General features: G+C 57.0%; 1 protein-coding gene and 1 long non-coding RNA gene across 4 annotated transcripts in view; one reads left to right on the top strand and one right to left on the bottom strand.

Annotated features, from left to right (window-relative positions):
* Positions 1 to 12,692, top strand: part of Neurl1 (neuralized E3 ubiquitin protein ligase 1) — a 61,814-nt gene that overhangs the window by 22,477 nt on the left and 26,645 nt on the right. The window contains exon 1 of one of the 3 annotated variants that reach the window (XM_004866485.4): positions 9,273 to 10,721. The exons of the other annotated variants lie outside the window; for them this stretch is intronic. Within the exon in view, the coding sequence (XP_004866542.1) occupies positions 10,688 to 10,721 (34 nt within the window). The 5' untranslated portion in view covers positions 9,273 to 10,687. Of the gene's footprint in view, positions 1 to 9,272; positions 10,722 to 12,692 lie in introns of those variants that run through there. 3 annotated transcript variants of the gene reach the window in all.
* LOC147825485 (uncharacterized) lies at positions 1,120 to 7,514 on the bottom strand. Its single transcript, XR_015440703.1, has 2 exons — positions 7,136 to 7,514; positions 1,120 to 2,182 (listed from the first exon to the last, which is right to left on the bottom strand). It is a non-coding gene; the product is annotated as an uncharacterized LOC147825485 (long non-coding RNA).

Genomic DNA, 12,692 nt, shown 5'->3' with positions numbered 1-12,692 from the left:
CCAAGAGGTGTCGGGGGAGGGGACATAGAAAGAACTCAGCTGTGTGATGCACATGTACCAGCTCTCCACAATGAGTGTGATCACTGTGTACTGCGAACATGCCAATCAAAATGAAAGAAATCCTCCTTGTGGCTTTAGGGTGCCCTTCACCCCAGAGGAGGCCCCTGTCTGGTCCCTGTCACTGTCATTTTGTTTGCATTTTTAAGAGTTCTTAATGTGTAGAGTCACACAGTACATATGAAGCCCCCTTTGGGTTCTCCCACGGGGTATAATTATTTTGAGATTCACCTAAAATGCTTGGGTGCGCTCAGTTGTCCATGGTTCTCTACTGCTGAGTGGTATTCCATGGTGGGATTTGCAGCAGTGTTTAGCTCTTCACTGGTCGATGGATACTTGGGTTGTTTTCAGTTTGGGGCTGCTACAAATAAAGTTACTAGGAGAGCATTTGTACACAAGCCTATGTATGTATGTATGGACATGTTATTCCTTTTCTCTTAGGTAAACGGTAAAGGTAAATAATAAATACATATGGTACATGTGTTTAACTTTTAAAGAAACTGCCAAAATATTTTCCAAAATGCTTGTACCCTTTTACATTTTTTACCAGCAGCCCATGAGAGTTCTGGTTTCTCCACATTCTCATCAATGTTTGCTGTGTTCATTTTAGTTTTGATCATTCTAATAGGTGTATAATGACATCTCATCAGAGTTTTAATTTGCATTTCCCTAATAACAGATTATACTGAGCAAGTTTTCACGTGCTTTTTTTTTGCCATCCATATGTCTATTTTGGTGAAGTAGCTCAATGTTTGCCCCTGTTTTATTTATTTATTTATTTTTATTCATTAAGTTTATTGGCACATTTTAGTTATACATTATGATCACATTCATCATTGGGAATTTGTCCCTGTGCCTGATATATTTTGGTTCTTATTTTTTCCCATTTCTCTTCCCTCCCTTCCACCCCTCCACCTCTCCCTTTTAACGTAAGCTTTGTTTCCATTTTCTCCTTCTTTTTCTTTCCCCTCTTACTATTTTCTTCCTGTTTCACAATATCTATTATACATTTTGGTCCTCATTTACACTTTCACTTTCTCGCACCAGAGAAACGATTCAGCATTTACACACGTGTGTCCGATTTATTTCACTTAAGAGAATGGAGTACTACTCAGTCATAAAGACAAACTAGAGACATTAATAGCTAAATGAATGCACCCTGTTTTATTTTTGGGAGAGACGGGGTCTCCCTGTGCTCAAGGCTGCCCTTGAACTTGCTATGTAGCCTAGGCTGGCTGTGAACTTGCAGTCCTCCTGTCTCAGCCTCCCAGAGTGCTGGGATTACAGCCATAGTACTGGCCAGGCATTATGTTTCCTTAATTTTGAATTTTCCGAGTTCTGAATTCTCAGCTGTTGCCTCAGGCTTTCTGTTGTGGATAACAAATGCCCCCTTGCACTGATTCAGCCAGCCAGGAACTGTCTACCCCAAACCACAGGGGAGCTGGGGCGGGGGTCTCGAGGTGAGGGAATCTCCTCCATCTCTCTTCTCTGGGGATTGCGCCCTTGCACTGTCTTCCTTCGGGACTGGAAGTGATGTGGCAGGGCAGTCCCCGGAGTCCCAACCGGCATACGCAGCTAAAGAGGGGAGCGCTTCTCTCTAGTGTTTCTTTCTGAGGAGCAGGGGAGCCTTGCTCAGGGTTCCCAGGATGCCTCACTGCCTAGAAGGGGGCCACACAGTCACTGGGAAGGGGCTGGGGCCACAGGGAGGGCTTTGAAAGATGCCCACCAGGCCTCTGTGACAGCCCATTCGCTGGTGTGGAGCAGGGCTCTGGCAGCACCTTTCTAGAGCCTTCTCGGGATGCCAAGCTGTAGCAGGTGGCGCCATCTGTCACCCTGGAGCAGAACAGAGGTGGGACAGTCGGCCGAGCCCTCGATAGTCACTGTCTCGTTGTGTGGTGCAGACAAGTCACAGCCTTGGAGCTTACATTTCCTCGACTGTAAAATAGGAACTGGTCATGGCTGCCTCCTGGGAGACAGAGCGTGCCCAGGGTGCCAGTAGGCTCTGCATGCTGCAGGTCACAGACTCCCAGAGGCGGTTGCTTAGCATCCTCATTCGGTGGAAGAGAAGCACAGCTGCCTGCTGCCAGGAATGGCCAGCACAGAGATTCCTCTTGAGTCTAGCTTCCTGTGTTGGGATAGAAAACAAGAGTGAAGGGAAAACGACACACAGAATCTACAGGCAATCACAATGGGTCTTTTCTTCTTGGAAGGCTAGATTTGCACACCCTGCTGTAAATGGTGTATGCAAACGCATCGGAGGCTCTTTTCCCCCAGCCGGGCCAGGCCCAGGGCTTTCGGTGTCTCCTCCCGGGTCCTGCGGTGGGCGGTGGGCATGGAGGCTGGAGCTGCTCTGTGGCTCCTGCAGGAAAGGTGGTCAGAGAAGGCTGCACCATCCAGACCTCCGTGTTCAGCACACATCTGTCTGCTTGGCCCTTAGGGTTCCCGAGTAAGCACTGGCTGGTGCCACACTAGTATGAGGGAGTGAGGGGGCCATTGCTGGGCCCAGGCAGTTTGTCACCTTTGGGTCCCTTGGCTCCGCCCGGTTCCCAGGGCATCTCAGCAGGGAGCGAGACCTCCTGGCTGCGGCCAGAGCCTGGAGAAGGAGTGGTCCCAGCCTCTCCTCCTCCTCCTCCTCCTCCTCCTCCTCCTCCTCCTCCTCCTCCTCCTCCTCCTCCTCCTCCTCCTCACATTAAAGGTACTGAAGCACTACCCAGTGTCCTCCATGTTAGGTGCTGGCATTTAGAGACAGGAAGATAGCTCTCTGCTCTCAGCTTGCCCAGCACCAGAAGTGGACTCTTGCTGTCCTTTAGAGCAGGGGATGCCGGACTGCCTTGCACAGGAAGTCTGCTTTGGGGTGCTGGGATGGTCTCAGAGGAAAGACCCCTTGGAGGCCAGGGCGGAAGGTAAGGGTGGGGTTTCTTTGTGACTGTCTTGGAGGGGGCATCTCAGGTTGAGGGGCAGGGTTCAGGGCCGTGGACGTGTGAGAGGTGGACATGCTTGCTTGAGTGCGAGGAGCGCCTGGGATAGGGCTGCAGCTCACGGGAGGCAAGCGCAGGCACATGGCTGGGGCCAGTTCCCAGGGATCTTGAGCGCTTCCCAAAGGGGATCAAGTTTATCTTATCAGGGGACTGGGGACTCTGACAGGCAGAGGGGTCACCTGGCCTGGAGCCCCGAAGAGGGGCCTCAGGTGAGAATCATTGCCTGGATCAGGAAGGTGCTGGTGTCCAGAGCTGTGGGAGAGGTCAGGGGTGGAAGGAGGGGCTGTTTCGAGAGGGACACAGTGACAGCTTGGATGGGGCACTCTGGGCTGACACCAGACCTCCCGCCTAGGTCACAGGACCCAAAGCACGGGCCAGACCACGGAACCCTGAGGGAGCCGTGTTGGCTGAGGTCAGAAGAGGGACGAGGGGTGAGACCCCGCTGAGAGCCGGCTTGCCTGTCCTTTGACTTCAGCCACCCTGGTTTGCTGGCAGTGAAGGAGGGGGCTGGTGCTTCAGATGCTTGGGCGATTCTCGATTGCCCCCCCCATGAACCTCCTCTCCCCCCACTCAGGGGACTCCTGGCTCAGAGCTAAAGATGAATGAGCCCAGTGTCTCCATTTCAGAGGGGACAACTGTGTCCCTGGCGGGAGCTGGCTTACCCACAGTGGCAGTGAATTGTGGCGAGCAGTGTCTTGGCCAGTAAGACAGCCCCTTCAGCTGACTGAGCCCACTTCCCTCAGCTGCCCTGAGGACAGAGCCCTCCTCTCTGAAGCGGAAGTGCGTTTGGCTGGGCAGGACTAAGGCTGGGGTGGGAGGCATTTGTTTAGAGGGGAGAGGCATCCTAGGAAGAGACCCTTGCCTGTTGTTGGGGCCCAGCATAGGAGCTGTGTTAATCCACCTCCTGGGCCCTCGCCCCCACCCCGGGTCATTTACAGGGGGCCCTCCCTGGGTCTCCTGACACCCAAGCACTGGTACAGTGTTTTGAAGACCTTCCTAACCTCGTGGATTTTGCCACTGTCAGGGCTGGCTCAGACCCCGGTGTTCCTGACTCCCCGCTTCCGAGCTCTGAGACTGGACAGTCCCATGTCCCCATTCTCCCCGACCCCTGGGCAGTGCTGGGGTCTCTGGTCTCTGGTGGCTTGCCTGGCTTGGCTCCAGAGCTGGAGGCAGGACAGGAGGGAGAGAGTAATCTCAAGGGTTGTGGCATTTCGGGGAGGGCTTTGAGGTGTGAGATTGTCAGGGGCCGGGACTGAAGGCACAGTGAGGGCAACGGGTCAGTGGGGTGAAGCCGCTGGGTTCCCTGCATGGAGCCTGTGACTGCAGTGTGCCTTCGGCTGCAGCCGGCATGGCTGGTCCTTCTGTGCCATGTGATGGCCTGCAGAGGTGGACACGGGGCAGCTTGCTCAGGAGCTGGACCCCCTGTGCTCTGTGAGGACAGAACTCTAAACAGCAAGATAAAAAATGCTTTTGAAGTAGAGGAAGTCATGGAGGTCGGACCTGCCACCCTCCTTCTGGAGCACTTTCAGGTTTGTACCACAGACCCAGGAGAGCCGGTGGCCCTGAATCTGTCCCCACTGTCCCCTCGGACTGTGAATGGGGTCGGGACGAGGCCTGTAGGAGGGCAGGGACCCTGGCCGGCAGGATAGCTGCCAGGACATTACAGTGATGGCCCGGGGCCGGCAGACTTCCCACCCATGTGTGCTGACCAGGCCGCAGCACTGATGCTGCCTGCTTAACTGAGTGTCGGTCTTGGGGCAGCGCTGTGCTCCTGTGTTGGAATGGGGGTTCTGCTCCAGCTTGGTGCTGTAGCTTCAGTGTGCGTTTCTGTCTTCCCCAGTCTCCATGTGCCTCCTCTGCTGAGAGGAGGATTCCCTGTGATCTGGACAGGCAGCTTTTGCAAACCCAGTAAGGTTTCCATGACAGTGTTGCACTGCTTTTATGAGCTGGGTCGTTGTTCAGAGAGGCAAGCGCTTGGGCTCTGATGTCCAGCAGATGTGCCTCCAAATCCCAGCTTAGCTGTGCATTAGCCGTGTGACCTAGACCTCGTATTCACTGTCCCTGTCTGCCTGCTGAGTTCCCGGGGCTGCCCTTCCTCAAGATGGAACTTCCTCACTGCTGTGGGCATTTGTCTTACTTCCCGCCTTCGTTCTGCAGGAGAAGAGGTGCTGGGAACCCCATTGGTGGGGCAGAGGGGCTCCTCCTTAAGAGGTGCTCTTTCTGGGCGGAGAGGCAGCCAAGCCCAGTGGCCCGAGAGCCCTAAGGGGCTGCAGCCCCAGGCAGCTGGCAGAGCTGGGAGCAGGTACACTTGAGATGAGCCCCTCACTCTGCACTTCCCAGCTCTGGGCCTTCCTCATTGGAAAGGCGGGACGTGGCAGGGTCTGTGCAGTGTGAGTGACCACAGCCCCTCTAGATCCCGGCTGCATCAGCAGTACCTGGGTCGGAGCACACTGCTGGGCAGTGCTCTTCCGGCTCCCCATAGCCTCAGGAGTGGCGCTGTTCTTATGGAGCCCATGTTTCAAAAGAGGAAGTGGAATCCCAGGAGGTGTTAAAATCCAGATTTGAACCCAGGAAGTGTGTCGCCGGAGCCTGCTCTTGACCACTGCCCGTTCTGAGGCCCTGGTGTAGACAGCACCCTAAGTGGCAGCAGTGAGTGGTGCTGGTGTCTGCTGACTTGGAATCCAGCTGCTGGGGGCCCTACTGGGAGGGCCCAGCCCTAGGAGGGGCTGGTGGAGTCCTGGGCCATCACTGTCGTACCTGCTGTGATGACGTGTCTGAGCCCAGGGCTGGAGGGAGTGGCCCAGCAGTGGGCACTGGGGGAGGGCAGCACAGGAGTGAGTGTGGAGGGCCAGGTGGCTGGAGGCAGAGAGAGGGAGGGATGTAGCTGCCTGGAGGAAGGAGGTGGCTGCAGGAGGCCAGGGGTGGCTCCTGCCAGCCGGGGGCCTAGTGCCAGAATGGGTGGTATTTGGGGAGTGTGGTGGGGTGGAGCGGGAGGGATGGGGAGGTTTTCTGCCTGCACAGGAGGGCTTACTCTGCTCAGCTGCCGGCTTTGCTCATAATCCAAAGGCCCAGCAGGGGTGAGTCAGGTGTGTTTCCGTATCCCTGATGGAGTCGTGCCCTGTTCCTGCACACGTGTCCCGGCTCCTCTGTCACTTCAGGTCTCCCTGTCTGGCTGCCTTTCCTCCCCAAGTAGACGTGTCATTGTCCTTCCTCACCTTCCCCTCAAGGGTATATTGTAACAAGGGAGGCTTATGCATTCAGACCCTGGTGATTTGTCACTTGTGACTGGGACACGAGCTAAGTTCAAGTTTAAAATTCATTCCACCCTGATCAAAAACAGAGGGCTAACCAGGTGACAAAGGGCAGTGCTTAATCTCCTTACTTAGCGGACCCGCTGTTCCTTGGCACAGTGCCGTGGGATTTGCGTATTCTACAGACAAGCGGTGACATACTACAGCTCAGAGCAGGTCAGGGGCAGGAAGTGGCGCATGCTGATGAGGTGCCCCTGTTGGAGAGGTCCTCCGCTTCTCCCGCCTCGAGGTGCAGGTGGAGCCTCACCCCCTGAGCTTGGGTGGGGCCTTAGCCCCTCCAGGACCTGCAGGGTCTCTGGGCAGTTGCCAGGCAGCGCGCCACACGGACCTCGTGTCACTCTGTCCTCACCAGCATCTGTGCCATGTCATGCCTGTGTTAGAGGAGAGGTGCCAGGTCACACGGCATAAACCTGACCGGTCTGACCTCGACCAGTGTGCCCAGCCTCCACATGGGTGGGGTGGGCACATCCATCCTCCCTTCCTGGCCAGTGACAAAGATCCTATCACAGGCACGCGTTTGCTTCTAGCTGGGGGCTCTGTGGGTGTGGCCTCGGTCTGGGGAACAGAAACCTGGTTTCTTCCTGTTCTGCCCTTCTTGCCTGGCATGGTAGCTACCCTTCTGTGTGGTCTAGGACGGCCCAGAACTGGGGACATTCTCAGGTGTGTTTGTGTCCTGGGCGTCCCGGCAAAGGCTGCTTTGCGATAGGGCTGGGGCCAGGGAGGAGCCCGGAGGCCCTGTGCCAGGCTGTTTTCCCTGACCCCCTTTCAGTCCCGCCCCAGCATCTGCACCTGTTGTGTTCCGGCTCTCTGGGCAGCTGGCAGCTGTCGCTGTGGGGCACCTGCCCAGCCCCGAGGACGCGCCTTCTGAGCTCCCGGCTCCAGTTTCTGTGCAGCGTGCAGCTCAAGGTCTCTGTCTCCTGGTGCCTTTGTGCTGTTGCCCTCGCTCTCTCAGAGCCAAGACAGCAGCCACACTCTCGTCCTGGTTCTGGTCATGGGAGGAAGCTTGCGGTAGGGCTCCTTGGTCCCCGTTCCCCAGCGCCAGGCCCAGCCTAGTACGCAGGTCGGCCTTAAGCCCCAGAGCCTGGGTGACTCATCGCCTCAATCAAATTATCTCTTGTCCTTGGCGGAAAACTCTGGAAACCGGAAGCCGCTCCCAGCTGGTGCCCAGCCAGCCACCCCCTCCCGACCCCCGGGACACTGCTCACCTCCCTGGCCCCACGAGAGAGAGGCACCTCTCCTCCCTGCACAGCATCGTCTCCTGTACCTCCCAGAGCCTCGGCCTCCGTGTCACACTAGGCGCAGCCTCTGCAGACACCAGTCCTGAGCTCCAGTCCGCCTGCACCTTACCTGCCACACAGCCTCGGGAGGCCTATGCTGTACTAGGCCTGGTGCCCTGCACAGGGCACAGGCAGAGGCTGGGCCTGCTGCCACCTGGAGGCTCCTTCCCCTTAGCGGCCTCTGAGCCTGGGACTCAGGTGGTTTCTCTCGCCCGGTGGGAACGAAGATGAGGAGGGACTAGCTGAGAAAGAGCTGAGCGAGGCAGCCCACAGTGGAAGCCTCGAGGGTGCCCCAGGAAGGAGGAACAGGAAGAGGAGGGGGTGCGGGGGGGCGGCACCTGAGAGCTGATGTTCAGACAGCTAAGGGGCTGAGGGGCAGCTGCAGCTCCACTGGAAAGGAAGGGGGTTTCTCTGGGAGCCCAGCAGGGATTCGGTCACATCAGGGCACCCTGGGCCAGCCTTCCTCCTGTCTGTCCTCTCCCAGCTTGTGATGCATCTGCTTTCTCCAAGATGGGACCTCGAGCATCTTCCTGGACCAGCAGTTTATACCTGGCCTGCCCCTCTGCCTGTTGGTGCTCCACCCTGGGCTGTCTGTCACTCTCCCTTCCCTGAAAAACTGCTAGGCTCTGCCACCACTGGAACCCTCCTCTCCTCAGGAGAAGGTCCTCTTCTCTTCCCCAAGCGAGAGGAGCCCATGTCCTTTGACCTTTTCTGAATAGAGCACTGGTTCTGATGCCAGGCAAGTCTAGGTTTAAAGCCCAGTTCATTGTCTGCTTGGCAGCGCCTCTGTGAGCCTCAGTTTTACAGCCCGAAAAAGCAGGGTGATTACAGCTCCTGAAGGGATGCTATGGGAGCGCTGAGATTATGCATGCAAAATCCTTAGCCCATTCCCAGGCACTGCTGAGGGTCAGCCAGCAGGAGCATGCAGACCCCTTCTGCAGATCTGCAGCAGAGTGTGGCAATAGAGTGGAGCTCAGAGATTATTTAGCCCAGAGTCCAAAGAATGTCGTTCCTTGATCCCAGCATGGCTCCCCCCGGGGTCTGGGACTGGTTTCTTAGGGCGGCCTGCATCTTGCGCACCAGTTGGCCCCTGGTGGGTTGGGGCTCAGTGAGTGCGTGCCGGGTGAATGGATGATGTGGTCAGTGGTCTTCTCATTCTCACTGGAGCCCTTTGGCCAGGTAAAGTTCTACGCAGTGCCCGATGAATCAATCCCAGGAGGCGTGCATCGCTGACTCCAGCCTGTAGAGGGGCGCCGCCTCCCCAGAGAGGCCCTGGACGCAGCCTGGGGGAGCAGGAGGGAGGGACACTGCAGACAAGGACACTGCTGCTTCCTGATGCAGCCAGGCAGTGTGCTGTGGGAGCCAGGAGCCAGCAGGTCAGCTGGAACCTCCGGGTGAGGCTTCAGGGAAGGCCTGGGTCCCCAGCCCACTAGCATTCCACTCAGGCCCTGCCCGCTCCCTCTCGGTCACTGTGTAGCTGCTCCCCACAGCCCTCTTGGAGAGCCGCAGGACTCTGCTGTTTCCCGAGGGTGGCTCCATGAGGGCACCGCGTTAGGCCCCAGGGGAGCGAGGGCGAGCCGGGTGCAGGCCCCACCCTGCAGGTGCCGCTGCCTTCTGCCCTTATGCCCCTCCCGTCCTAGGGGCACCCCTCGGTGGCAGAGTGACCCTGGTGAAGTGCGAGGCTGGTCTTGGGAATCCTTGCTGGTGCTGGTAGGGGGTTCTTGTTGCCAGATTCTTCACCCTGCTCCCCAAGGCCCTCGTGGACTACCCCAGCCCGTCTGGGGTTGCCAGTAGCCACCTTCCCCACCCTGCTCCTGCTGAGGCTGCTCCAGACACACCAACCCTGCTCCCCAGGCCCAGGGCCTTTGCACAGGCTGTGTGTGCTCTCTCTGGGGAACGCTCCATCCCCGCCTCCCTCCACAGCACACAGCCACTGCCTGCAAGTCTTGCTTTCACCACTGCTTTTCACGAAAACCTGTCCTGAGCCCTCGGAAAGCTGCTCCTTTGTTTCCAGCACTTCTAGGGTGGTGATTACACAGTGCGTCTTTCTACTGACATCAAATGCTGTTCCTTTGGAACAGTGTTCACATGTTCCTTCCCAAGGCTGCTGGGTAAGTCCGTTTCCTTCTGCACTGGGAGCCCGTGAGAGCCCTTGTCCATCACTGTTGCATTCCCCACGTGTAGCTTGGGGCTCGGCACACAGCAGGTCCTTAGGAGTGTGGCCGAGTTGAATTAAACTTTTGAGAAGTTGGGACAAGCAGACACGGTGTGTGTGGACACATGGGTAGGGGGCAGCCCAGTGTGGGGTCCAGGGTGCTCCTCACCCAGCCTGCCGCCCCTGGGACATCTCTCCCGGCCTTGGACTCCAGCTTTAGCATCATCGTCTCCTGGGACTGGTACCTGCTGACTGGTCAGTGGGACAGCTTGTGAGGACTGGAGGCATTCATATTTGGAGAACTCTGAACAGAGCCTGGAAGAGGGTAGAAGTGGAGTCAGGTCTTTGTCGATGGCCCCCTAGCTGGGACCTGCACTCCCCAAGGGCAGGGACGATGTCTGTCTGCTCGTTGCCTCCTTCCCAGCCCTTGGCTGCTCGGAATAGCGTGGGAAGAATGAATGGCTGCAGGTGCAGGCGATTGGTGAACTGTGCGTGTGTGTCACTATACCCGTGTGTGTCTGTGAGGGCAGCGTGTGTGTGAGAGAGAGGAGCCTCCAGACAAGGAGCGTGCACTGGGGCATCTCCAGTGCTTTCTGGAGCTGGGCTATTTCAGGCTGCCTCCAGTCTCCTCCTCCTTATGTAAATAAACATGACAGATCCCATCGCCTGCACAGCGGGAGGCGGGGGAGGCTCAGTGTGGGTGGACGCTGGGAGGCGGGTGTGCGCGTGTGCGTGTGTGGCCGCCCCGGCTGGGTGTGTGCGTGCGGGAGGGGTCGCTCAGCCCTGCCATGCCTGCCAGCCCCAGGGGTAGGGCTGGGGGAGGAGGAGGGAGCTGATGTCTGGGGCTGCTTGGTGACGGTGACGAGGCTGACCAGCCAACGGAGGTGGCCGCACTGCCTGCTGCTTGCGATGGGGGGACAGATCACCCGGAGCACCCTCCACGGTAAGGCCTGTGGGTTCAGGAGACCCGCCCCCTGCCAGCCGGGGACAGCCTTGGAAGCTGGGAGCAGGGACAGGGGGACCAAGGGCTCCGCCATCCCCTTGACCCTCGCTCCCTGGGGCTCCGGGTTGTGAGGGCAGCTTTGGGTGGAAGGCATCGGTGGGGAGTCCGGGGCTCTGAGGAGGCCAGGTCTGGCGTGGAGTCGCCCTGCAGTCTCTCTGTCCTCTTAGCTGGTGTTGAGCAGCCCCTGGGTAGAATGGGAGGTTCTGGCTGTCCCTACCTGCCTCTCCCCCGACGGTGGCAGACCACGGCTGGACAGTGGGAGCTGTTTGTGGCCCTGGAATGTGGGCCGTGGAGCTGGTGCGGTGTGACCCATGATGGAGATGGGAAGATGTGTGGTCACACGCGTGTGTGCCAGACTGTGCATGTGTGTGTGCTGTGGAGCTTTCTGTGGGTGTGTAGTGTGCCGGAGTGTGTCTGAGCACACGGCTGTGCTAGTGACACCCACACGGCCTTCTCAAAGTGCAACTTCCTCAAGGGAGGCCGCTGAACTTCTGACCCGTGTTCACCTCCCTCCATCAGACAGACCAACGGGTGGGTGGGTGACAGAGAAGGAGGGAGGGCACCCTACTTGCTGGGCTCCTGCTTGTCCCCACTCTGGTCCTCTTGTGCCCCTGGCTGGGTGCTGAGGTCTTGGGAGCCAAGGGTGGTGTGGCGCCAGTCCCCCAAGGGTCTGCCTTCCTCAGGACTGGAGCTGGGTTCCCCCCCAGTCTGGTGGTGCCGAAGTTGGCGGGGGTCTCTACCACGCTCCCTGCCCTCCCTCTCAGACAGGGCGTCCAGAGGTGAGCAGCCTCCATCTGCGAGTCTGCTGGGCACTGAGGGGCCTGGAGCTGTGGCCAGGACTGGTGACCAGGTGCCTTCCTCCACCTAGACTCTGGACTTTGGGAGAGTAATTTCTAATTTAAAAAGAAAAAGGCAGAGAAAGACACAGGAAAAGCAAACCATTGGTCCTCTTAAAAGGAAATGAATTTTGTCCTGAGCCTGGAGGTGAGTGACAGATGGGAGGACTTGGAAGACACATAATCCATAGTCGGCCGGGCAGTGCCAGTAGCCTGGCCTTGGCTGGAGACTCGGGTGAGCTGACCTGGACTGGCTGGCCTGTCTGCGGGGCGGGGGCTCCTCAGGGCACGCTGGCCCTGAGGGGCTGTTGACACCGGGTCTGGAGCTGACTGACATTTTCCACTGGGGTCAGACTTGGACGAGCTCATGGCCCGAGCAAGAGGGTGAGAAGCCCTCGGAGTGAGCTGCAGACACAGCTCTCTGCCCTCCAGCTGCCCAAGCACAGGCTCCCGGGTGTGGGCCCCCTGAGGGCCCCTGAGCGTGTGCTCTGGGGTGCAGAGATGCGTGGTTTGTTTTTTAAAAATTTTTTTTCAAATTAATTTTATTGGTACACTTTAGGTATACAATTCGTTTACATTTATCGTTGGGTGTTTGTACCTGTACATGATGGATCTTGGTTATTTTTCTCCCCATTACCTGTGTGCCCTTCACCCCCTCCACCCTTCCCTATTTACATAGATTTCATTTCCATTTTTTTTTCTTTTCTCATAGTTTTTCCTTTTCCTCTTTTCCTTTCCCCTTCCCCTCCCTTCACTCCTTGGTCTTTGGACCCTTTTTCCTATTTCAAATTATCAATTATTCATTTTAATCATGTTAACTCTTGTTTACACTCTCAGTTTCTCACACTAGAGAAACTATTCAGTATTTACACATGTGTGTCCTATTTATTTCACTTCAGAGGATGGCCTCGATATGCATCCATTTAGCTATAAATGACTCTAGTTTCTGGTTCTTTATGGCTGAGTAGTACTCCATTTTATAAAAAACCCACATCTTCTTTACCCAGTTTCCAGTCGATGGGCACTTGGGCAGTTTCCAAGCTTTAGCTATTACAAACTGTGCTGTTATGAACAT

Source organism: Heterocephalus glaber, unplaced genomic scaffold (genome assembly GCF_053883595.1).
Source record: "Heterocephalus glaber isolate CG9 unplaced genomic scaffold, H.glaber_assembly_v1.0 deba00001498, whole genome shotgun sequence".
Classification (NCBI taxonomy): Eukaryota; Metazoa; Chordata; class Mammalia; order Rodentia; family Bathyergidae; genus Heterocephalus; species Heterocephalus glaber.
Note: the sequence above shows the minus strand (reverse complement) of the source record. Positions and strands in the feature narration are given on the sequence as shown.